The sequence below is a fragment of the Tiliqua scincoides genome, chromosome 4 (genome assembly GCF_035046505.1).
Source record: "Tiliqua scincoides isolate rTilSci1 chromosome 4, rTilSci1.hap2, whole genome shotgun sequence".
NCBI lineage: Eukaryota > Metazoa > Chordata > Lepidosauria > Squamata > Scincidae > Tiliqua > Tiliqua scincoides.
The window spans coordinates 151,609,295-151,634,310 of record NC_089824.1 but is presented as its reverse complement, the minus strand read 5'-3'; the positions used below and the strand labels follow the sequence as shown (position 1 = coordinate 151,634,310).

Sequence of the window (25,016 nt, the reverse complement as noted above, 5' to 3'; positions counted from 1 at the left end):
GAGCCCAGGTCTGTCCACCCATGTGGCATCAGTAGAGTCCCCAGCATCCCGCATGGGCAACAAGTCTGAGTAGATAGGAAAATTCAGATCCCAAGAAATTTCTGGGCCCCTCCTTAGCTCCTGGGCACCCCTTTTGACCCTGGGCCCGGGTACAAATTACCCTCTTTATCCCCCTCTCCTAGGCCCTGGAGTGCTGCAGAAATTTGGGTGAGGATCACATATTAATAGGGCCATTGGGGGATGTGAGTCCCCAGTCAGTTGTGTGGTGTGCCATGTGGTGTGCCATGATAGTTTTAGCATCTTCTCAGTGTGCTGTGAGATGAAAAAGATTGAAAATGGCTGTTCTAGAGTATTCTGGAAGAAGGTTATTAAACATCTTCTTGAGCCTTTCTACACTGCTTTGTGAGATATTACAGGATTGAAATGCAGTCATCTACAGAACCTATGTTGGGCATAGGAAGCTTCAGGATGCTTATCCTGGACTAATTTTTGTTTTAATTTTAAATATATTTAAAGGGATAGTAATTTTTGTATTCTGAATACAGTCTTATTTGCATGCTGGTCATTTGCCCTATATTTTTCTTTTTTCCTCTTACCACCCAACCCTATATACCTGGAATGTCAGCAGGGATATCTTAACAAATAGCCAACTGAGTTCTTGCCAGTGACTTGTCCTTCTTGGAAGATCTCTGCTGTCACTCCAAGTTATCCATTTGGAACAAAGAATATTTACCCCACCCCAATGTGGAGACAGTGCTAGAAAATATGAAGTAGTGTTTGTATATAATTTCTGAGATCTGTGCTACCTAAGGAAAATCATAGACTGGAGGGAAATGAGCACATCTCTCACATTGGTGGATGCTGAAGTTTTGGTTTGTATTTTTGAGATTTTTGAAGTTATCTTGCAATGATTTTTCTTGCTTGCTGACTGAGAGGCTTCAGAAATGGGTTGGGATGCTGTTTGTCTTTATTCTTTAGTACTAGTTTGCTTCCAATTCTGATCTATGGAGCATAGTCTGTTTTTCTGGAGTGGCAGTGGAGATAACTCAAGAAGGACAACTCACAGGTAAGAACCAAGTGGCCTGGTTCCTTTTTCTCACCTTGGTCAACTGTTTTAAGTTTTTAGTCTATTTCAAACATAAATATTTTTACTGTGTGACTATTTTGCAGCTCATTACTTTACAAATTACTTAGAGATGGCAAGTTTTTAAAAAAATCTCAAACAAAAAAAACAATCAGCCTACCGTGATCATCTCCTTATTGGCATAAATCATTAAAGGCCCAATCACCATTTCAAACTGCTTCTTGGTGCCCATATGCATCAGAACTTTGATAGCTCCTAAATAGAGTAGTTCAGATATTTCAAAGCACTTGAGATTAGTACAGTGTGAAGTAATTTAAAATTATTGTACTGCAATTAATTTTAAATAATTGAGCTCTGCATATGTCTGGATAGCCATACAGATCCAATTGGAAGCTCTCTAAAATTTTAAATGACCCAATAAATTTAAATCGTGTTAGAATTCATAGAAGTGAATAATGTAAATTAGTTGTAAGAGGAGTTAGGAAATGAATAAGAGGACAGGGCTCTAATGGATATGTATTTGAAGTTTAAGATGAAGGATTGTGAGTTTATGTTTCTGTAAGGTAGGGTGACAGGCAGTGTTGATCCATATGGTTCCTCCTGGTACTTAAATATTCTTCCCTGTATTTTTCAATATTGAGGATGCATAGAAATCTGACTTTCTATTAGTAATTATTTTCTGTATTGCAAGTGTGTGAGTTTTTCCTCCTAAGCATTACTCATATAACATATTCTGAGAAAAAAAGAATGGTCTTTGACTTGTGAAGCCGATTTTACAATGAAGCAAAAGCAGTCATATTATGCAATAAAAAGTCTTGGTGGTGATTTCTTGCTTCAAGCGAATGATGAGATCCAGGATTACCAACACTGAATTTTAAAAAATAATGCAGGTCACTTATTTTGATCCACAATTTATGTTCCACTACTGATGAGCATTTTGTCACTACCATGTGGTTCATTTCCTATAGGAAAGGGGTTACTTCTGGCCCTTTTGACCCCACCAGAAATGTCACACACATGTGCATGCGCACTCATGCATACACACACAGAGTGTCTCAACTTTGGAATGCTTCATGCCATATTTTGTTAGGATTTTCACAGTTATGTTTAGAATTTGCTGTTTGATGTAGCAGTGCAAGTGCTAGTAACTACTTTACATGCCATCATATTTTCTCGTGGAATTTTGCTACATCTTTTTTTTTTTTAAGAATATCAATAAACTGTCTTCCTCTTTTAAAACCCAACCTCTAAACAATATCCTATTGGACCAGTTTCAACGTTTTCTCAGTGAATTGCTAGCAAGTGAGTCCAAGCCCCAAACTTTGGTCCTAAACAAAAAGTTGCCTGCGGCAGGATGAAGTGACACAAGCTCAGTAGTGGTTGCTTATGGCAGGGTTTTTGTTTCATGGTTTGTTTGCTTCCCCCCCCCCCCATCTTGACATGTCTTGCAGGAAAATCCACAGTTTTGAAACTGCAGGAGGCTGAAGGGTGACCCCCTCAAGAACTCCTTCCTTGAAGCCGTACCTTTCTTTTAGACAGTTGTCATTATCTTTGTCTAAAGGTCATGGCTAAATTGAATAAAAGGAAAGCTGTGTGTTCCTGTCGATGCACAAAGGCAGTATTGACTTTCCTAATCCAGTTTGCTGAGGGGTGAGAGAATTAAATTAGATATCTAAGCACAGAAATTGAGAGCCTTTGAAAACAAAGATAAGGAGACAGGCTGTATTTTCCCCCTTTTTTTTCCCTGGGAGCTCTGGGCTCACGATTTTGCAGGTGTGTCATCTGATCCATGGTTTGCATCGATCAAAACTGTGCCAATGCATATTTAATTAGCAAGGGGACCCTGGATGCATTATGGCCATCATCCGTATATTGAATGGACTGTCAGACTTTTTGAATGCTTCCCAACCCCCCGCCCTGGATTCGTCGTTTGGGGAGCTTCTGCATTTTGTCTGAGCAGCTAAAAGTTTCTTTGTTTTTAGTTGCTGATGCATACAGCACCACTGAGGAGCATACAAACAACTAAAGTCCTAAAGTGTTTATTTTGTCAAAGGGGGGAGGGGAGGCCTAAAAACTTAGGTTTTAATCCCTTTGAGTAACTGCTTTTTCTCTCCGTATTTTTTTTTAAAAAGGCTTAATTGTATAGCTTTAAAGAATATTTTCTTAAAGAGGGAGCCTTTTATGGCAGTTTCAATAAAGTAAAAAACTAATGTTTGCTGCTACAAAAGAAATACGCTCTAGAAATGAAACAAAAGCAAATGCACTTTTTGAAAAACAAGCATTTGGACATGTGTAAAAGCTGCCAAAAAATTATAGCCTATCACTTAGTACCAGTATATTGTTCATGCAAAAATAGAATAACTTAAAGTGGAGTCCAAGTTTGTACAGATTTGGGGGGGGGGTACTGTTAAATATCATAATCATATTCTATATAAATTCAGCATATCCTGTGGCAAGTAACGAGTCTCTTTTGTGCACAAAAACGATGGTGGAGTTTCTGGGAACTTTGTGCCCAGCAACTCAGACAAAGTATTGCTTGCTAAACAGATGTAATACACAAAGTCTGCTTAGAATAAAGGGCAGCAGACTGTGCGCACATGTTTTGCTTTCATTCATGCTCATCAGCATAGTCTAGCTAGTTGTTTTTGCTCATCTACTTATGGGCTGGCTTAGTACAATTTTACTGGTAAAGTAACAAGGAGTGAGAGGTGGGGGAGATTGACCACAAAAGTTTGTTGCAAAGGCTCCTGGGAAATATATTTGCATACATTTTCTCACAAAGGCTGACTGCTTCCTGGCTTAGACAGAGTGTTGCCTGATAAACAGACTTAACACACAAATGTCTGTCTGGAATAAACAACAGCAAGCTTTGATTTACATTTCTATTATCGAAGATAATCTCTTTTCCAGTGTATGGGAATTAAAAGTTTTCTCATAAAAATGAGGCTAGTGTTTTTGTGATTTTACCACTGGGTAGAACCTTTTTCTCAGGAGCTGATGGCAGGGTAAATGAGGTTGCTAAAAAAGGAAAGAACATAGAAGTTAAAGGTTAGGAACAGCGCGGCAGTTAAAACAGGAGCAAATATTTAAACATACCTGTGTTGCTGAGGGAAAATTTAAATTGGGGCTAGCAAATGAAGCCCTCATTCACCCAAATTCTTACCTCAAGCTGTGGATGGGTGTAAAGAGACATCAGACCAGTGGTTCCTAAACTTTTTAGCACTGGGACCCACTTTTAAAAATGTTGTTCTGTCGAGACCTACCTAGCTTTACAAGACCTTAAAAAAAAACAAAAAACTTTCATTTTCCAGCCTCTGTTTTTAGTTTTTCTATACTCAGGGGCCCCCTTGTGGAGCGTTTGTTGAGCTCCATTTTTCATAGGCTCAGGACCATTCTGGTGGCTGCGCCATTTTGGTTTCCATAGGGTTCAATACATTTTCCCTATCAGTTTTGCAACCAAGAATTGGGCCGCAACCTGCTGGTGGGTCCCACCTTATAGTTTGGAAACCGCTGAACTAAAGAATACCACTGGAGTAGCCTCAGACAGTATCCTGCATTTCTAAAGTTCTTTTAAGACAAAAAAAGACTTGCCCCAAAGTTTTTATGTGGTTTTAATGTACAGTGTGAAGTCTGGTTCACACAATTAACTGTATCCACCACACTTTACGCTTTACTTCACTGAAAGTGTTTGTCTCCATATTCTGTAAAATGTTCAAGCCTTGTCTGTTCAGCAGGATAAAGAAGGTATCCTGCCACAGTTGTGCTTTTTTTTATGCACTGCTATTCATATCAGGCTCTCAAATGACACCACAGTAACTATATGTACAGTATTGGTATAATTTCAACAAATTATACAAATAATGCAACCCTGCCTATGCCTTTTGGGTTTAGTGAACCAACAGCCTGTGGCCCCCACTGCCAGTGTCATTCACTGCTAGAGCTCTCTTCAAATTCTTTGTGGCAGGGAGAGGGTCAGAGTGAATTTATTTTTTGTGGCATTTACTGTAAAGTAGTTTTGGGGATGGGCAGGCTGTGGGCCCAACCCTAGCCAACTTAAAATTGGATAGGATTGGACCCTGTGTCTGTTGTAGTCCTTCACGGGCATTGCTGCAGGATAATTTCAGCCCAGTTCAAACATTGCTTTTGTGTGGGACTTACAGTGGTGTGATCCAATGTTACATGGTTGGGCCACATAAAGATGTCTTGGTTACTTTTTGTGCTGCTGTCAGAGCTCCCATGCTACAAATATAAAGTTCAACCCATCTCATAGCATCACAGTTAATAAAAAAGAAAAATGCTTTCACTCTAGTCCTAAACATGTTTATTCAAAAGTAAGCCCCATAGATTTTCACTGACATTTCCTTGACAATAAGCTCTGACTCAGATGTAACGTTCTTAGAATTTTATGTATTGAAGAGCTGTGATGAAAGTAGGACCTCTTACTCTCATGCAAGGAGATAGACAGAGCTCATGAGCCTGCATTTTTAAAGCTCATTCTCATGGTGCTAAACCATGGCTTAGAATTACAGCTGGATCAAGTTGTAGTATCCTCAAGATTGAGCCCTCATGTCTGCAACAAAAAATGACTTGCACATGTAAAAAAATCAATCACAAATCAAACACAATAAACAGAAATTCCATTCTGCCTCAAAAAAGGAACCCAATTGATCTGCACCTGTATGTGAAGTAGCCTATAGTTTTCTTTTGTTTCAGTCCTTGTCCTTGGTCTACTACAAATATTTCCGTTATAAATTATTATTATTTATTATTAACAGTATCTATATACCGCTTTTCAACTAAAAGTTCACAAAGCGGTTTACAGAGAAAAATCAAATAACTAAATGGCTTAATAAATGATATTTTTATTCTCTTATATAGAATATGACTTGTTTCCCATAGATCAGTATCAAACAGAATTATTCTTCCAAATACTTTTGAGGAGTTTATACATGCATAGCCTGAAATTGTGAGTGGAAAATAGAACTCTGAACATTTTTTTTCTAAAAGGGGGTCAAAGGGTCTTTATGTTAGCTAAGAAGCTGCAGCTTTCTGTGGTTTTTAGAGACTGATAAAATTTCAGAATTAGGCTGAGGAGTTGATATAACGTTACTATGCCTATGCAAGTCGGAAATCCTCTCTGAAAGAGCTAAAAGACTCAGAAAACCTGAGCATGGAATTAGATGCTTCATCATCAGAAGAATGTCTGGCTCATCTGTCATGCCTTTTCTCTCTTCAGACACAGTTTATTCGGCAAAGTGGGGAATAATATTGCTTTAGTTTTGCTTCTTATTTTCAACAGGTATATATTGCTAGTATCTCCCCCACTTGAGACCCCCTTGGGATAATCACTATACAGACCTCACAGATTTATGTCCTAAAACCTCTATCCATATACTTTTTAATTCTCCCAAACAAACTGACATTTAAGATTTGTTGGAATTTACCAACCAGAGTTTCCTAAAAATGAAATTATTGGATACAATTTTAAAAATACATTTATAGTCCTAATCATATTTCTTCACTACAGTGCATCTAGGTCTATCTGTAGTAAATTAAACTCTCACTTTAATAGTACTGGGCAGAATTTACTTTATGTTCCATTGATTTCAATGGTGGATTTCCACATGAGATTAAATTTTCCCGTTGCAATCAGTGAGATATAAACATTATTATATTTGGTTGGATCATGTCTACATTATATAATTCTGTAAGTCTTTATCTTTTTACCAGCCTTGGCTTTAAGGCATTAATTAGACTTATTGATAACGTGAAACCTGGATTTGAAAGAGTCTACCGATTAACTTATGTACAGCTGAGTTTCTATGGTGGTCTTAGGCCCAATCCTATGTGGGGATGACACATTGGATGCAGGGCTACTGATGGCCACTACATCTAATGCGCCATCCTAATTGGCAGTTTGAGAGGGATGGCAAGGGGAAGGTTTACCAGGGTTTTGGCTCTCACATTGTCCTCTGTTGATGGTGTAGCTCTGAGGGGACATGTTTGGCTGGAATAGAGCCTTCTTCACCAATATCCTGACCACCACTTTACCCTTGACATGCCCCCTCAGGTCAGCTTGGACTTGTGCCAGCAAAATAGCTGACACAAATCTGAGTAAACTCATAAAGGCCACACCACTGGGACAGTAGGTGAAGTAAAGAAAGAAAAAGTTTTATAGTGGGCCTTATCCACGGGTTTAGCACCTGAAGATTTGACTCCATGCAAGTACCAAACCCATGTCCGATGGATGACTCATGGTGAATATTGACATGGTGCCCCAATAATATGAGGCATCCTGTAAAAAAAATGGTATTCAACTTATTAACTCTGAAACTTTACTCAAATATAAGTCCTACTGACTTCCACCAGAGTCTTCCCAAATCATTAAGCATAGGATGCCAGAATTTGAGTGTTATTTCCCAAACTATCTCCTCTTGAAATGACAAAATAATGACAGTCTTCAGTATTCAACTTTCATTTAGTGATAGATATGTCATTTAAGGTTTTTTTTTTTCCTAAATCTTCAGAGTTTCCTTTGGAAATAATAGAAAGGGTTAGTGTATTCTGAGAAATTTATATGCTAATCTTGAATCCTGACTCATCATTGATAGTTTGGTTGAAATAAACACAGATTCAATAGTTGTAAAATTGCAAATATTCAAATTATTTCATGCACACTTTTATTAGGTCTCATTTCTTAATGTATTCAGACTTATTTTATAAGCTTTTATTTGAGAGCTAACACATAGTAACAGCAGGTAAAAAAATATTCAGGGCAGAATATTCAAAATAGGCATTTTCTTTATAGTAGTCTGTGATCATTAGAATTTTAATTTGCTTAAAAGCAAGGCAAGTTTTAAAAGAAGTAATTATCATAGTTTGACCCAAAGTCACCAGTAATGCTTCTTCTTTTAGCGCTATTAATACTTCAGGGTTGGTGTTACCACTCTACTCCAATGGATGTAAAATTTTCAATTTTATTACAGTCTGTCAGGACTTTTAATCTTTCATTGACCTTACTTATCTCTAAAATTTGAACAGACTTCAGACATTTTCACTAAACTTAGGAGAGTCAAGGTGAATTCAACTATAGGTTTGCCCCAAAGATAGGAATTTCTCTAATAGGTAACAAATAGAGATGGGTGAATAAAAACTAACAGATTCTGCTCTGAGTTCCAGTAGTTCTAGGTGTCAGCTAAATACTTTTTAGTTTTATTTTATTCCCTTGAGAAAGTTCTACAGAGTTAGGGTGGAACATTGGGATTCAATCAAGACTTTATGATTTGTGGCCTTAGAACTTGAAAATGAATCTTTCTTTTGGTGAGTCACTTTCAGATCAATTTCATTGACAGTGTCTCTGAGGGTTCCACAGGTCCCAACCTCTGCTCCTCCCCCCACCCTGCCCTCATTCCACCTCCCCCCACCTCCCAGAAGCCACACCACCACCTGGTGGTCTCACTTACCCCCAGTGGTGGAGCGTTCTCCTGCCAATGCTGGGCCTAGCGCCTGACTGGTATGGGCCCAGCGCCAGCACTCCCTACTCTCCAGGTGCCGTGATTGCTTTACAGCACCCAGTGCCAGCACTAGGGCTCAGCACCAGCACTAGGTAAGTACAGGATTGGGCCCTAAATGAGCATTGCTGTAACATGAAGACAGTGATCTCTAGAACTTTAAATTGTTTGATTAACATTGAATGCTAGAAGATGCGTGTAGAGGCAACTGTTACTATGGTTGTCCTAGACCTAAGACCTAGAAAATGAAATACCACAGGCAAAGAAAGGGTCAGTCTCTAGTGCTGGAAAAAAATGGTGGTAGAAGAGAATGCTGACATTCAATTCCCATTGCTCTTTATTCAGACTGAAATTCATTCAGAAGCTTCTATGAATTAAGGTAGCTTATTAGGTCTGTGCTTTTATACTGTGACAAAGGTAGTTAATAATATAAACATGAAAAGGTTAATGACTTAACAGCAAGCTATTAGCATATTGAAAAACTATGACTGTTTTTGGTAGTAAGGTACCTTGCACACATCAAGACAATAGTAGGTCACAAAGCCAAAGTTCTTGAATATCTACATTGTTTTATAAATCTTGCTTGAATTTTGGTTTTAGTTACTGTGGAAATTCCTCTGTGACAAAACTTGAGAAAAAAATATAATAACTTCATAATGAGATCTTCATAAAAATTCAGTGAAAAGATGTTATCCTACTTGCAATACTAGGCATGTCTGTTCATTATACCGAGTTACTTACTTCCAGGTATATAGAATCGCAGCCCTAATTGCTGTCATGGTTAACATGGTTAACATGTTTCATTTTAACTCCCAAACACTGGAGGAAATATGTTCCTTTTCTACTGCGGATTACTCTAATCGTTGGCCATCTTTGTTTTTCAGATTCAAGTCAGTCCGAAAGTCCAAGCCAGCCGAGTGAAGCTGATATTAAGGACCAGCCAGAAAACGGTGAGTGTGTCCTTACTGTAGCTTCACATGTAACCCCATACTTGTTGAGTCTTCATTTACAGTTTCAAATCCCACAGCCATTTTAGACAAGAAACAATGAGATATATTCTGTCTCCAAATAACTTTTTTATTATTAAGACACGACCATGGGTCGGCTGCAAATCTATTGGAATGGACGTCAGGACACAGATGTACTTAACCCTTTTTCCTCTAGCAATTTTCCCATTCAAAATAGGGGGCAGAAACCGCTTTCCCACCCTTGAAGAAAAGGATAGAAGGTTCCTATATAATTTCTGTCATAGATGGGCAAGTAGCTAGAGGGCAAATTTGATCAGGAAAATGGTCCAAGAAGCTAGTCAACAGCAAACACACATCCCTACTCAGTTTACACTGGATGGGGCTGCCTGGCTGCAATCCTATACACCAGTGTTTCTCAAACTTTTAGGAAGATTTACTTCCTAAGTTTTTGTGGGGAAGGAGCAAGGGCAACGATATGATCCCCCGGATCGTGTCACTATGGGTGTGAGAGGGTGCTTTTACTCACACAGAGCTGCATGACGTTGTAGGAGGTGCAGGGAGCTCCACACATGCCTCTGCAGGGCTCCCCGCAGTTTAGAACATTCAAAACAAGTTATCTCAAAGCACCTCCTGGAAACCAGAAGTGCCTTGCACTCACTTTTTTAAAGCATTCCAAGCCTTGGGGAGCCCTGTGGAAAGCTACTCAGGGCTCCCCACACCTCCTGAAGCCTTCTGCAGCCCAGTGTGAGTAAAAGCACTCCACTCACCCTCCCCATAGTGACCCAATCCTGGGGATCGCGTTGCTGCCTCTCCCCTTCCCCCCTACCTTAAAGGGATGAGGGAACCTTTACACAAACTGGTGGGTCGCGACCCACTAGTTTGAGAACCACTGCTTAATAACAACAACTACTACTACTAGGTATTTATATACCGCCTTTCTGGTCATCGGATTACTACTCTGACTTTATTCAAGGTGGTTTACATAGGCAGGCATTTCTAAATCCCTCAAGGGGATTTTTTAAACATAGAGGTTCTCTTTTTCAAGAACCAACAACATTTCAGATGGATCTTCCTGGTTTGGTCTCACTTCTGGCCTCTAGTTCTCCCACGCAGGCTTACACACAGTTACCTGGGAGTAGGCCCCAACTGGATGGAATGTATCTTACTTCTGAGTAAATATGGGTAGAATTGTGCTGTTAGTAAGTTCATGGCAGCAACAAGATTCAATCCAGGGAAGTTCTGATTTGTAGCTCAGTCACACGGCAACCATGCTGTACCAACTCAAACCGTATTATTGTGATTTGACAGCCAGAACCTGAGAGTACATTAATTTTATTTATAAATTTACACATCTCTTCTTCTTCTTCAAGGAATTAGTTACATTTAAATGTAAATGCAAACAGGACAATTTTCATTAGTGCAGCTGTTCTCCAGTGTGTACTAAATTAATTGTTAATTAAAAAATACAGAGATGTTTGACTTTAAAAAATGGTATTTAGTATTCAAAACAATTTTTTTTCATTCCTTTGCATTCTTTGTGCTTTGAGCTGTAAGTACCTTAACTATACTGTACCTGAGAAAATGAAAGACACCTTGTTCTTCTGAACAGTAAATAGTACTCAACAATGACATGCAGCAACTCATAGAACTAGTTTGTCAACTTTTGTAGTAATTACACTGAGCTTGTAGATGTAGCCTAAGAATTCATTTATTCACGTATTTATTTAGCTAGATAGGCGAAGCACACTTTAGCTTCATGATTCAAAGGAATGTTTGAAAAAACAAAGGTTATGATCTAACCCAACTGAAGCATGTTGAAATCCATGAGACAGATTTGGAGCATGTGCTTCAGTCTCTACTTTCGATATAAACCTGTGTTTTAACATTGACTGAATGGTGCTTAGAAAACTTTAGATATGGGGGAACAAATTGCCATTGCAGGTGACGCAGAGGGACTATTCTCTGCTTCTAAAAACTGCAGGATAAAGGTGATGTTAGCTGACACTCAAGGGGTGCATGCAGAATTGGGCACGATCTTTTCTACAAAAGTCCACAAGTTTTGCCAGAGAAAGGTGTACCAAAATACAGAGAGAAGAGGTGAATGGAAGACTGAGTGGTAACAATGAAGTAGAGAAAAGAGAAACTGTGGAGAGAGAAAGGAGTGATGAAATATTGCAGTTTTGTTCTGCCCTTCCTCTAAGGAGCTCAGAAAAGCATATAAAGTGCTTCCTCCACACTTTATATCTTCAAAACCCTGTGTGGTAGTGTAGGCTACAAGACAGTGATTGGCCTAGACTTATACAGTGTGTTTAATGGCTTAGTGGGAAATGTAACCCTCCTAGTCTGCCACTCTAACCACTCACTACACAGCATGCTATCTCTCTTGTTGGCAACTTGAGAGTAAAAAATCTTGAATGGGATGACAGGGGGTAAAGAAAAGAAAGTGTGGTGCAAGAAAATGAAGTAGAAGAGGAAGGGTGTTTTACTTGTGAAAGGGAACTTCTCTTTCTCAGATTTACAGCTGAATCCTAACTAACTTTCCAGCACTGATGCAGCCATGCCAATGGGGTGTGTGTTTCACCCGGGGGGGGGGGGGAGTCATGGAGAACTCAAGATAAGGGAACAAATGTTCCCTTATTTCAGCACTGGAAAGTTGGTTAGGATTGGCCTGTTAGAGGCCATTTTTGTCACAGGAACCAGGTTCAAGGAGGTGAGTAATTAAGCACATGCTCCTCAAGGCTTAAGAAGCTGGCTCTTCCTGATATAAACAGCCAAATAAAACTGGATAAAACACCAAAGAAACTTAGTCGACATGCCATTTTTATCCTACTCACTTATTAAAATATACATAGAACATTGTTGGATTTTGAAAAGTATACTACGAGATGCATGTTCCATAGTAGTAAAGCAGCTATTGATAATTCCTGTGTGTTTGCTTGTCATACAGAATTGGGAACACAGATGGTGTGCTCAAGAAAATGTACCCTTGGTCAATCTTGGAGATTGCAGTGAAGCATGGGGGAAGTGGTTTCTAATGCTTTGTAGATACAAATCAGCAACTTAATTTATGCTTGAAAGGCAATGGAAAATTGGTGCAGACTCTGGAGTATTGGAATAATACGCTCCTGGCAATCCACCCCTTTTGTTTCTTTCCGTGTTTTTCACCAGCTACAGTTTCAGAACAGCTCTCACAGGCAGTTTTGTATTTTGCAGAAATCCAACCATGGGAATCTAGCTAGACAACAATGTTGATGACCAGATCTTAGTCTGAAAGCAATTGTCACGTATCTGTTACCCTTTGGAGCAGGTACAAAGTTATTCTAGCTAAATGATTGACCTGGGATGGAAAAATGGGAGGCCACAGGAGCTTACATCCTACCTATAATCTTCACCGATGGGAATGAGCAGTGGAGGAAGTCAAACACCTTTTATCCCTGGAAACTGTGTTTAGGATCATCTTTCATTTCTGAACCTTCAGTAGATACTTGCACATTTTCAGGCAACAGCAGGCCAGATTTCTGAAAGATTTCTTTTCAGAAAAACAGCAGATCCATTCTGTACAGATGAACATTGTCAACAGCTCGTCAGACGAGATTATCTTAACCAGTTCCCTAAAGATGGTGAAGGACATGGATGGCCATGCCTAGTGGGGCAGGGAAGTTCATAATCTGGTGTGGGATCCTCATGCCAGGTTCGGAGGGAGGAGCGGAGTAGTGACCTCCAAGGCTTCCCTCAGGAAAGGGGTTAGCCCCACAACGGACTTCGCCCGCTCACATCGGGTTGTTGAGATGAGCAGGTCGGGTTGGCCTCAGAGTACCCGGGGGGGGGGTTAACTGCACCCTGATCCCCCTCTCTGGTTCAGAGCAGGTTTCCCAGGTCACGGGTAGGTAAGCTGAAGCTCCAACCTCCTACCTCACTGCAGCCTGTGGTCTGCCCTCATCACTAGCCAGCCCAACCTTTAAGGAGGCTCCAGGCTCCGCCCGGCTCTACCCCTTCCTGCTTGGGTGGGGTGAAAGGGGCTGGCCTGCAGCCTTGGCCTAGGCCTGCATAGAGAGGGTGTGGGGAGAGGCTCCCAGCTTGTCTCTCCCCTGGCTGCGCCTTGCTGTGTCCCTGGGGCTCTTGGGCTCTGACCTCCCCCCCCAGGCTTATAGGGGCTCCCATCAGCAGGCCGGGCATGCAGCAGGCGTTGCCTACCGCTGACATAATCGGATGGGGACGGCCGTGCCATTCTGGGGGCAGTGAATTCTCTCGTCCATCAGGTCAGGAGGGGTAGGAAGCCATTTGCCTGCCCACCCTGGTGGGTGTCTGCTTCCCTTCTTATCCCGGCAGCTGCCATGGCTGGGGGGGCCTCTCCTGCCTGCCCTGTTGTTGGCGCAGCCTGGCGAGCATGGGGAGGGGGCCAGTGAGGGCTCTCCCCACTCAAGAGGTTCACTGGGATCTGGACCTGGAGGTTGTTCCCCCGCGAAAGTAAGTCAGGGGCCCCGGGGAGGTCGCCCCCTGACACCTGGGCTCAGCCACCAAGAAGACCCACCAGTCACACTTCCAGGGGTGGTGGGACTTGAAGCAAGGGATCCCCAGTGACCTCAGTGGGCAAACATATATAGAGGGCTGGACCTCAAGTACTCTGGGCCCAAGGTGTTTAAGACTCTGCAGGTAAAAATATTAGTTATTAAGTTTGTACAATGACGTGAGCAAAGAAACTTTGAATGTTTCTTTGGAAGGCACTTCTGGTTGCCGGCATGGACCTCCCCAGCGGATTTAATTATCCACAGATATCAGAATCCGTGGTGGGCCCTGAAACAGATTCCCTGAGGATGCAAAGGGCCCACTCTACATATTTCTATGCATTTATGATAGATTCAGTGTCTGTAAGGCACAACATGAGTTTTTAGGTATTTTATAGGGGCAAATGGAATAAGGTTGTTTATCTTTTGATTTTATCAGCATTAATATTTGTAATAAAAGCTGAAGAGCTTTACTATTTGAATAATGGTTGTAAAAATATTTTTGTTGTGGTTCTGTTATACTTGTTAAAATATTTTTTTCTTTCCCATAATGAAGGGCTAAAGTATGTGTAATACACGTAACTTTCCCTGGACGTTTAAAAAAAATGAAAAGCAGCTACAAGGGGCTGCAGTGTTGAGGAGAGGACTGGCTTAACCCTTTCCCCTCATGCCATTTTTCTCTCAAAAAATCACCCCAAGCTACTTTTCTAAATGGACAGAAAAGCTACAGCTGGATGGGGGGGCATTGATTCTGAGCATAGCTCAGGGGTGTCCAAACATTTTGGCAGGAGGGCCACATCATCTCTCCGTCACTGTGTCAGGGGCCGGGAAAGAAAAAGAATTAATTTACATTTAAAATTTGAATAAATTTACATAAATGAATATATTAGAGATGGAACTTATATGAATGAATGGAACTTATATGAATGAATGAAGGTCTTGCAGTAGCTCAAGGCCTCTAAAAGGTCTTGAGTATTTTTCCTGAAAGTTATAACAATGATCTTAAACATATTTTGTTGTATGCAATTACTGCAGCGAGATTGGTGTATGCTAGATTGTGGAAGAACCCTGATACTCCCACTGTAGAGATGTGGATTGAGAAATTATATGAGATGGTTGAAATAGATGTATTGACGGAAAGATTGGGAGATGGCGAAATAGAGAGAATACAGAAATTGTGGAAACCATTGTATGAGTGGTTAGATAAACAATAAGTTATTCAAGGATGATAGGTAGGGAAACATAAGAGTATCGGCTACAGTTCTGCGATTTCCTGGTGTTTTTTCCCTTGTGTATTACCCTGTACATATATGTTTGTGATTTTTCCTGTACCCATGTCTTAAAGTAAGTAAATAAAAAAAAAAAAAATAAAAAATAAAAGGCCTTGCACAAAGCAAGGCTGGCCTTTCCTTCGCTGCCACTGCTGCATCACAGACGTGAAACAGCAAGTAGTGAAGGTAGCCCTCATCCCACAGCTCGCGTGAGAGGTTGAACAGTCACCCTCACACTGAGAGCGGTTGCATCGGGCCAGCACGGGCTCCAGCAAGTCTCTGGATGACCAGAGGTTCATTGGAGACTGGGGGCTCCCTGAGGGCCGGATTGGGAATGCCTGAGGGCTGAAAGTGGCCCCTGGGCCAGGGTTTGGGCACCCCTGGCATAGCTCAAATGTGAAAGCATTAAGTATGTGCTTTGCCATTCCCAGCTCCCCCTGATGTTTTTCCTCAAAAAAGAATGCTGAGGGAAAGTTATAGATGAATCACAATAGTATCTTTGCGGTGCACAAGTGTCTTTTACTTCATTTTCACTGTACAACAGAGATCAATATCTCAAAGAGACTTTCATGAAATCAGAGAGTGACTCCTGGCATTTGCATGTTGAACCCAGACTCACACTGCATTGCTGTAATTCAATTGAATGCGTGTTGAAATTATAAGTAATGCAGTTAAATGTGTTCTGTGTCATCTTGCTAATGTTCTTAAAGAACCTTATTTTAGTATCCTTGCTCCTGGAAAATGCAGAAGGAGAATTTCTGCCAGCAGCTGTCATATTAGTCACTAACATCCAAATGGAAATTCCATTGGATACAGACCTTTCTGGATACAGACCTTTCTCTGCCCTTAGGATGAAGTACAGATAATATGCATTATGTAGGTTGGTCTGTAGGTGTAACAAAGATTGCTCGTATGTCTTCCTCCTGGTCACTTTACCTTGAGGGATATCACTAATTTCACCACCCTGTTGCCCATCTGTTGATTTTTCGATGAGAGTTATAATAACTCTCTGTTGGATTTAGTATGCTAGTATGCTAGCTGTCTGGAACATGGGGCTTAACAAGCTTTAAAAAAGAAAACTAGAAAGTTTGAAACTGGATTGCTCAAGTTCAAGGGCTGAGGAATGAACACTTAAGGTTTACAATAACATACATTAGTTAAAAGAGCACAAAACCTACATCTTTATCCTTATCTAACCAAACTTGTTTCCCTCAGGCTGTTGTTTTTCAGAGCTAAACTGCTGCTCTTGATGGTTGGCCCTTTTTCAAATGACAAAAATTAGAAGGGCAAACCTCTGAACCAATGAGAGGCTGGTACCCTCAGTACTCTGGACACTCTGGAGCAGACTAAGGTGGTTCAAGATGGCAGATAGATAGAAAGGCCCAATTCAACTGATCCAAACAAAGAGTTGAGGCAATGCATTGCATCCCTGTGGATTAAATCTGAGTGCAAAGTGAAACGCTCTTGTCGTTGATTCATTGTGCACCCGCATCTCAGTGTTTTCTATGAGGGATGATCTTTTACATTGTCCCAAGAAAAGATCTCTCTGAGTTGACCAATGATAGCATCATAAAATGTTAGGCTCTCTTGAAAAATCAAGAACTGAGCATGCAATAAAGCTTCATTGTGTTCCCATGCTCTGTGTATATTTACTGAATCCCCATTTCAGCATATTCAGGGTTGTCTAAGAGCCAAGTCATACAATCACCTGAAGTATGGTGTGGTGTGTGTGTGTGTGTGTATTTGCTTGTACTACATACAGCCCAATACTATTCCCCATCACACTATATAGCACGTAGCTGCACCAAAAAGACACACTCTGCAAGTTATGATGGGTGGGTGATCTGAAGGCACACTGGATATAAATAAAACACTTTTACTTAGCTCCAGGTAAGCCCACAGGCTGCCTGTGGGTCAGCCATTTTACAAGTGTAAGTCGAAAGAGAGCCAGGGGTGTTCCAAGACAGGGTTTTATGGATAGGATCCTGATGCAAATCACTGCCACTGATATCCACCCCTCCCTCCTCAAAACTTCCCTGCTCTCCCCCTCCCTGCCCACAACATGCCCCTGCCACTCTGTCTGCAGCAGCTGGGCTCTGATGCTGCCAGTGCTTTGCTACTGCAGCTCAGACTGGCCCAGCGGCAATGCACTCTGTGCACCATTGTTGGACATTACAATAGCAGGAAGCTTCTTCCACTGTGGCAAACAGCCCATAGGACTGGGTTGGTACAGAAGTAGTCATGTGACTGCTAATCTTACACACCCACACAGAGAGCTGTATGGACTGGCTTTCTGCACACCAATATAATTGCAGCTCTTTTGAGTCTGTATGAAAATCTTACCCACACAGACTTTTGTACAATGAAGAGCAATCACATCTCATAAAAATACGAAGAGTTATGACTCTGTAGCAGTTTTGACTCTGGAAGGGGTCTTGTGTGAACTTAGGCACGGCAGCGTGCCTAGAGCACTGCCAATCTTTGCCCCATCCCACCTGTGTGAGTGGAGGCAGAGGCTTTGGGAGCGACTTGTACTGCTTTCAGGCCGCTTTGGGGTCATGGCTGGAGGCTAAGGGCGAGTGTGCATGCTTACCCTGAGTATGCCAGCCTTGTACAGAGGAGATGTTCATTTGTTGTTGGTTGGGTCGGATATTTTCCTGACAGATCTGCAGCAGGGTCTTAGAATGGATTTATGTGGGTGGGGGAAGAGGCCAAGCGCTAGGCTGACCCCTCCCTGTGGCAGATAGCTCACAGGTTGTTGAGCAGATAGGGTGTTTTTTGGTGTATACTTGAGGTGGCAAAGCCATGGGGGTAAGCCAGTCTTGCTGTAATGATGGTTGACCACCTCGAGGAGTCAGGCTAGTAAACCCTCAGGCTGGACATACAGCTAGCTTGCTGAGCTTTTACCATCACACAGTCTAGCTGTCTCAATCCTGTGGGGTTGGCAGTGAGAAGAGCACTCTGTCTCAGAAGGAATGTCACTTGGAGCCAGGTGTTATGCCCATATACCTACGTTATACAGTTTCAGGGGGATGTAGTCAGCTAGAGCTGGTTTCCAAATCTTAGATACCCGCATGCTTTAGGATGTTTATTAACTAGTTGCTCTGCTGTAGATCTGAATTTCAATAAAGTGGCCCATTTTCCATCCAAAGCCTAGTCTCATGTGCTCATTGTAGGTGTGGGGGTAATAGACAAGTGGAATAGCTCAATGTGGAATCTTTCATAGGCCTTACCTTAATTCTGCAGCAATTGAATTCTAAAGACAGTTATTCAAAATATTTTGTCCTCAAAATGTGTTTTGATGTATGTTAAAAATACATACAGTATATCTTTTTGCTGTCACTGTAGTAAACCTTTGTCATAAATTTACACAGTGTTGCTTCCATCACTGAACTGATTCTCACATTTAATGGGCTTGATGAAAGTCCTGTGTCTTAAAATGAAATACGATAATTAGCAGTTTAATTCCTTCTTCATGTATTAATTGAAAGGGCTTGAACTATAAATACAGAACTTGTAGATAAAGCTGCAGTCAAAATCAGTCACTTATCAGAAGTGTTCATTACTTGATCAACATTTAGGAAGAGTTCTAAAGCAGAGGTATGTGTAAATGTTTTATAGGTCTCTTCCTTCCTCGTCCATTTTTATACTTCCTCTTATAAAAAGCATAGCCATTGACTGCAGAAGTGCTGAGATGGTGATTATCCTGAAAGCAGACCTGTCATACTGCAAGCAACTTTACATTAGTTTTATGGCAGTAGCTTCAGTGATAATTCATTTGTCTATCTACTCATGAAGGTCTAAATTAAAGTCAGAAACAGAAGGAACAAAATAGGAGGGTGGTCTTTCTAGTGTAAAATTGCTGTTTTCATTTCCTTTATAGATGATTCAGGGCTTACATAAGCATGTGCAAGTGGCAGTCACAGGAAAAGCCTAGTTGATTTCACTTCAGCCTGTGCCAAGTGGTTGGGCTAAGGGTTTGAAACTCTTCCACAAATCCAAAAGCTGAGTCCTGTGCATGGTGGAGTGTGCCTTCAACCAGCCTGGCAGATATTGAAGCATCTGGGAGCTAGTGATGGCTGGGCAGCTAACAATTATGTGAGTAGGCGCTTAAAAGAACCCTAAACCTTGCTGAAAAGTGGGTTTCTGAAATATAAAATGGACTGAAATGTGGTTTTGAGCTGGGCTTGCCCGTACAGTGGGCATAGGTTTGTGTGGAATTGTTCGCCTCCAAAGGTCTTGTTGAACCCAGCATTTTTTTCCAAAGCCATTCCAAAACTGCAGTATGGAATCTGGAATCCAATTGAAGTTCCAAAAGAGAACCCCAAATGGTCTCTAAACCTGACTGTGTGTGTGTGCAGCAGCATACATAATCTCTGTTGTATCCTATCATACCATTATGCCACTTCAGCAGAGACTTTCCTGTGTATTACTGGAAACTTCCTAACTGGGATCAGGGCCTTATGGGATCAGGGCCTAATTGAGATCCCTAATTGGGATCAGGGCTTCTCAATAAAAAAGAACAATTTTTATTGTTTTTTCCGCAACCAGAATGCAATCATATGGTCTGTATTCCTACTGAAGAAGAATTTGATGGTATCCTTAAACAGCCATAGGATTGCTTAAGTTGCCCTTTCTCAAATTTTTCAGGGTTCTTTTACTGCACCCTTCAAAGGTTTCTCAGAATCTGTCACTAATGGCTTAGTAAAATATCAGCCTGCCCCTGAAATTGAAGATCTTTGGTATGCAACAGTGCAGTCACACTATCACTTTGCCATGTGCCCAGACTTCGGCTCATTTTCACTCCTCCCACACACTCAGAGTCAGATTTTAGGGCAACATGAATTAGCTTTTAAGCAGAGCTGTGCAGGATCGCTAAAACTGAATACAATATCTCCCGGGTCCTAATAGTAAGCTATGGAACCTCTACTGGTGGATTAGCAGGCTGTCAGTGATCATTATTAGGTCTATTACTGTTCAAGGGGCTACAGTGGACACGGAATCATATATTGGAACTAGTGTATTCATTCTTAAGAATTACATTGATGATTAACATTTTCTGGAATCACTGTAGGAGAGAGTTTTAAAACAACACTATATCGTCATGATAATACACTCTCAAAACTTGTCCAAATGATACTTGGACAATGTACATATAAATTGCTTCATCTGTACATGCAATGTACATTTGTATGTATATTCAGTGTATATACAAATTACTTTAAGGTCCCAAAGGCCTCAACTGACATTACAGATTTTATATGGATACTTTTAAGCACTTAATTTTGTATCATCCTTTAGCCAGGTATAGTAGTATTCTGCTGATAAGTGGCAACCACTTAAAATTGCATATTAACAGCAGTGTTTTGGATTAGGTATTAGAATTCCCAGTTCTGATGCACAGAGGCAGGTCATCCCCTATCTCTCAGGCTGAAATTAAACTCATTTTCCTGCAACCACCAGTGCTGCTATGTCACTGTTGGTTTCAAACTGCTTTGCTACAGTGCTTTCTAGAGAGAAGGAGAGAGGCAGGGTTGCCAGTGGCATAGAAGCAATCTTGGTTCCTCACTATGTGCACAAAGCTGCATCTTTATAAAGATTTCAGTGATTCCGATGAAAAATAGGACTGAACCGCAAGGATCTGCTGCGCTACTAGACTATAAGTCACATTGGCTGCAGTGGCATAAGACTGTTCGTGCTGCAGCAGCTGAAGCAGCACTGTAAGATCCCACTGCCGATCTGCTGCTTAGTGGGTACCTTTCGTTGACTGTGCCTGTCTGTATGCTTTATCCATTATAGTATTCCAAGGAAATGCTGAAGTTTGACAATGGGGAGTTTTTGCTGAGCGTGTGCTGTAAAGTATGCCACCTCTTTCCCCTCCTTCGCCTCTCCTGTGTGATGCCAAATGATTGATAAAATGTCTTAACAATCTTGAGACAGTTTTTGCGATCACCTTCAGGCATTGCAGTGAGGAGTCTTAGAACTAGATGGGAAACATAGCCCTAATAGCTTGTATATTTCTGTGAAAGAGCAAAAGAGCAAGAATGGAAGATTAAATTTAAAAGGAAAAAGTCCTCCTGTGATTTGTTGGGCTAAGCCTTGAGTCAGTTATAGCAAAGAGGTGGTGAATATAGCTACAGGGTTATCTTCTCCCACCTCTACTCTGGCATTGCATTTTTCTCTCAATTTGGAAGTACAGTACAGTATGTGCACTTAAAGGTCTCAACCGCACGATCCTGAGCAGTGTGCACACCGCCACAGTGCACACTGCACCAGTGCTTGCTGTCGCAAAAGTGCCATAAAGCACTTTGCGATGGCACAGCGATTGCCAGCACTGGGTTAAAGGCCTGCGCTGGCCTGCACGCTCTGACACAGGGAACAGCTTGTGCCGTGAAAGGTACATTTTGTGTTGAGCAGTGCGAAGGCAGGGTGGGGAAAGGGTGTGTGATACAATGATGGATGTCGCAATCTGCTATCATATTATGCAGGCTGCTGGTGCTTCAGTTGCTCCACCATACTATGTAGAGCTGCTGCCAGCCCAAGGCCCAGGAGGCTGTGTGTGAGTGACAATGGCCTGAAGATCAGCCAGTGCTGCAAGTAAGTTGGAGTGAGGGCAGGTCAGGGTGCATCAGGGAGAGAACAGGCCAAGCTTGGGGAAGTCTGGGAGCTGGAGAGGGTAGATTTTGGTGAAAGAGACACATGATGAACCTTAACCCTCCATGCCATGCCAGACCCACCCCCAGAAGCTCCACAGACTTATACCAGCCTGAAAGCTACATAGATCTGAAAAGACCCATTGAGGACCTGCAGCCTGCTGAGAGATAAGTAAAATATTTCTTTATTTAACTCTCCTGGGCTACCTGGTCTCCTGCCAGACCATTGCAGGCAGCGCACACTGCATTGGCAGAGCTGTATAGCCCTGGATGGGTAGGCCATGAGGATATCTAGAAACATTCCCTCTTTATCATGACCGGAACATAAATTTATCCAATCTATATGAGAGTAATTGAAGTCACCCTGACTACAACACCTTCACCTTTGGATGTTTTCCTGATTATCTTCTTCAAGTCAAGATCACCACCAACATTTTGATCTTTTGTTATATGCATGTTTTATATGTTCTTTGCAAGACACGTCTAACAGTGTTGGAGGGGATATACATTTGTTACATATATCAATGACTATATATAGTACGTATGCATTGGAGATGTTCATAGATGGTATGAAAACTCTTGGAATTGTCAGTGAAGGTCATGTGTTTCTAATTTTTCTAAAATGTAAAAACCTATAAAAGAACAGCCAACTAAGGACAACAATTCCATTCTTGACCAGCAAAGAAAGGTGCTAGGGATATGGATAATAGAAAACCGCAACAAGCACTAGCCTCTATTTTTTTACTCTTTCAGTATGCTTTGATTCCTTAAGTCAGCAAGCCATTATTGCAACTGCTCTATTCCCTAATGGATCATGTCAGGTGGACTCTGGTTTTAATCACTCCTTTCACATTTCTACCACATCCCCTATCAAGTTTACCAGTTATTTTAATTTTGATCTGTTTTTGTGAATAGCTGATTGGCAGCACTTTAATAAAATCTATGCAATGTCTGCCAAATAGGAATTTCTGACAGCACCTAGCCTTTCCTTTCCTTTCCATTATCTGGCATACTTGCTAGTTAAACTGGCTTATCAGTCCAACCCAAAATGAGCTCAAGAGAAGTAGTCTAGGAACTGCCTTCTCAAAGGTTTGATACTGATTTCAAATATACCTGGAGACATACACGCAAACAAAAAAAATTACATCATAATATCCACATGGATATTGCTGGATAGACCAGCTGCAAGGTAGTCTGAAATCCTGTGCCCAATTTACCCGGGAATAAACCCCATTAAATCTATTTATTTATTTATACCCCACCTTTCTCCCTGAAGGGACCCAAGGCGGCTTACAGCAATAATTAAAAACACAATTAAAAACATAATTTTAAAAACAAGATAAAAAACACATTTACAACAAAGATCTTAAAAATATATTTAAAAAAGAGTGGGATTGATTTTCCCATTCTTATAGGGTTATTAATCTCCTATTTGCAGATCCTGCTATAAAATCTATGTAGGCCTGCCTTCCAACATAATTTGTGCTGCTGGTTATGACTTATGAAACTAAGTGACCTGATGCCAGCGTAGATATTCGAGATTTTTTTTTCATTTTTATGTTTCATCATGACATCATAAGCTTGTAATAACAAGCTCTTCTGAATTATTTGTGAGCACCCAAGGGTTGCAAATGTGAACAGAGAGACCTTGCTGGCTGCCCCACAACTATAAGAATGCTCTCACATTCAAAATCATAAGTGGACAAAGACATTTTTAAAAAATCATTACTTTTTCATGGTCAAGAATAAGGTGATACAAGGGTTAAATTTTATTTGTTATGTTTTTGACATGGCACTACCCATCCCGAGTCTTTGAGATGAGCCAGGCTGCAAATGAGACCTACAAATCATGGGTTTAACATTCATCCCTTTCATGAGTCAGTCAATAAAGTAAGAAAACTGTGTTCTCAGAATTGGCTCTCAGAAGATTCCAGGACAGCTTGTTAACATCAGCCTGTGTTGGCTCTCTTTTATTTGAATCACAGCTTTCATGACCCAGAGAAAACAAGGGTAAATGTGGTCAGCTGGTCACCTGACCCTGAGAATAGAGCAGCATTCCCTCCTTGTGTGGCATGATGCTGATTGATGAATGTGCGGTGGGATTACAAACAATCCAGGAGTAGAAATATAGAGCATGCCCTGAACCACAAAAATGTAAATTGTTGTTATTAGTACTATTCTGCCAACCATAAACTGTTCCCATGAGAACAGAAGATGCAGCATCATGCTGACAGAAATCCTTGCTGGAAGGAGCAGCAGAATCAGGGCAGTATTCTCTCCTGGGTAATGAATTTACCTAGTTGACACATCATTAGCCCTTTCCATGTCTGAACAGGATGATAGACAGGAACACAAGGGTAGCCTGGCAGTACAGTACATGACTTTTACAACCTTTTATGTCTTAGGTTAAAACCATGTGCCAGGAATAAAGGTAAGAATTCAAATTAGCACTTAAGTAATGATGTCGACAGCAACCCATAATAGGAAAGAACAAATTACCCTTCTTTGTGGAAGGAGAACTGGTGATTGCCTAGGTGGGGATGTTTGAGATCAGTAATATATACTAATGTTAACTTTAAAGGTTTTTGTCCTTAACACATTGCCTCAAATGGAGTGCCATTCAGGGAGGGCAGAAGGGAGTATTTTCCATGTTTCAGGCCACACTGGAGTAGTTTTCAGCTGCACCTATATCTGTGCAAAACCAGACATGATTGTTGTTATATACATGTTTCATATACTAGGCATGTAACCATAAATTCCTGTGCTTCCAAAAAGCAGAGTGAATGAGTGTGTGCATGTGTTGTGTTTCAATCAATAATCCTCTTTACAAGGTACAATTAAAAATTCAAAGAACCCTGACATATACTCTTAAAATACACTCGGTTGATATTAGCAGTAGTGGTGTTGGTTGCAGGAAATCTTGCTAGAGTATCTCCAGGTAAGTGAGGGGGAAGAAACATGAAGGAGCAGTGTTAAAGGGGACAAAAGGGAATCCTTCCAAATCCAACCACTTGTAACTTTGCC

At 41.0% G+C, this 25,016-nt stretch overlaps 1 protein-coding gene across 4 annotated transcripts in view; it reads left to right on the top strand.

The window, feature by feature from the left end:
* The window catches only part of NFIA (nuclear factor I A), a 367,330-nt gene that overhangs the window by 201,473 nt on the left and 140,841 nt on the right, over positions 1–25,016 (top strand). For all 4 annotated transcript variants that reach the window (XM_066626587.1, XM_066626588.1, XM_066626585.1 and 1 more), the window contains exon 3: positions 9,480–9,545. In XM_066626587.1, the coding sequence (XP_066482684.1) occupies positions 9,480–9,545 (66 nt within the window). The remainder of the gene's footprint in view (positions 1–9,479; positions 9,546–25,016) is intronic.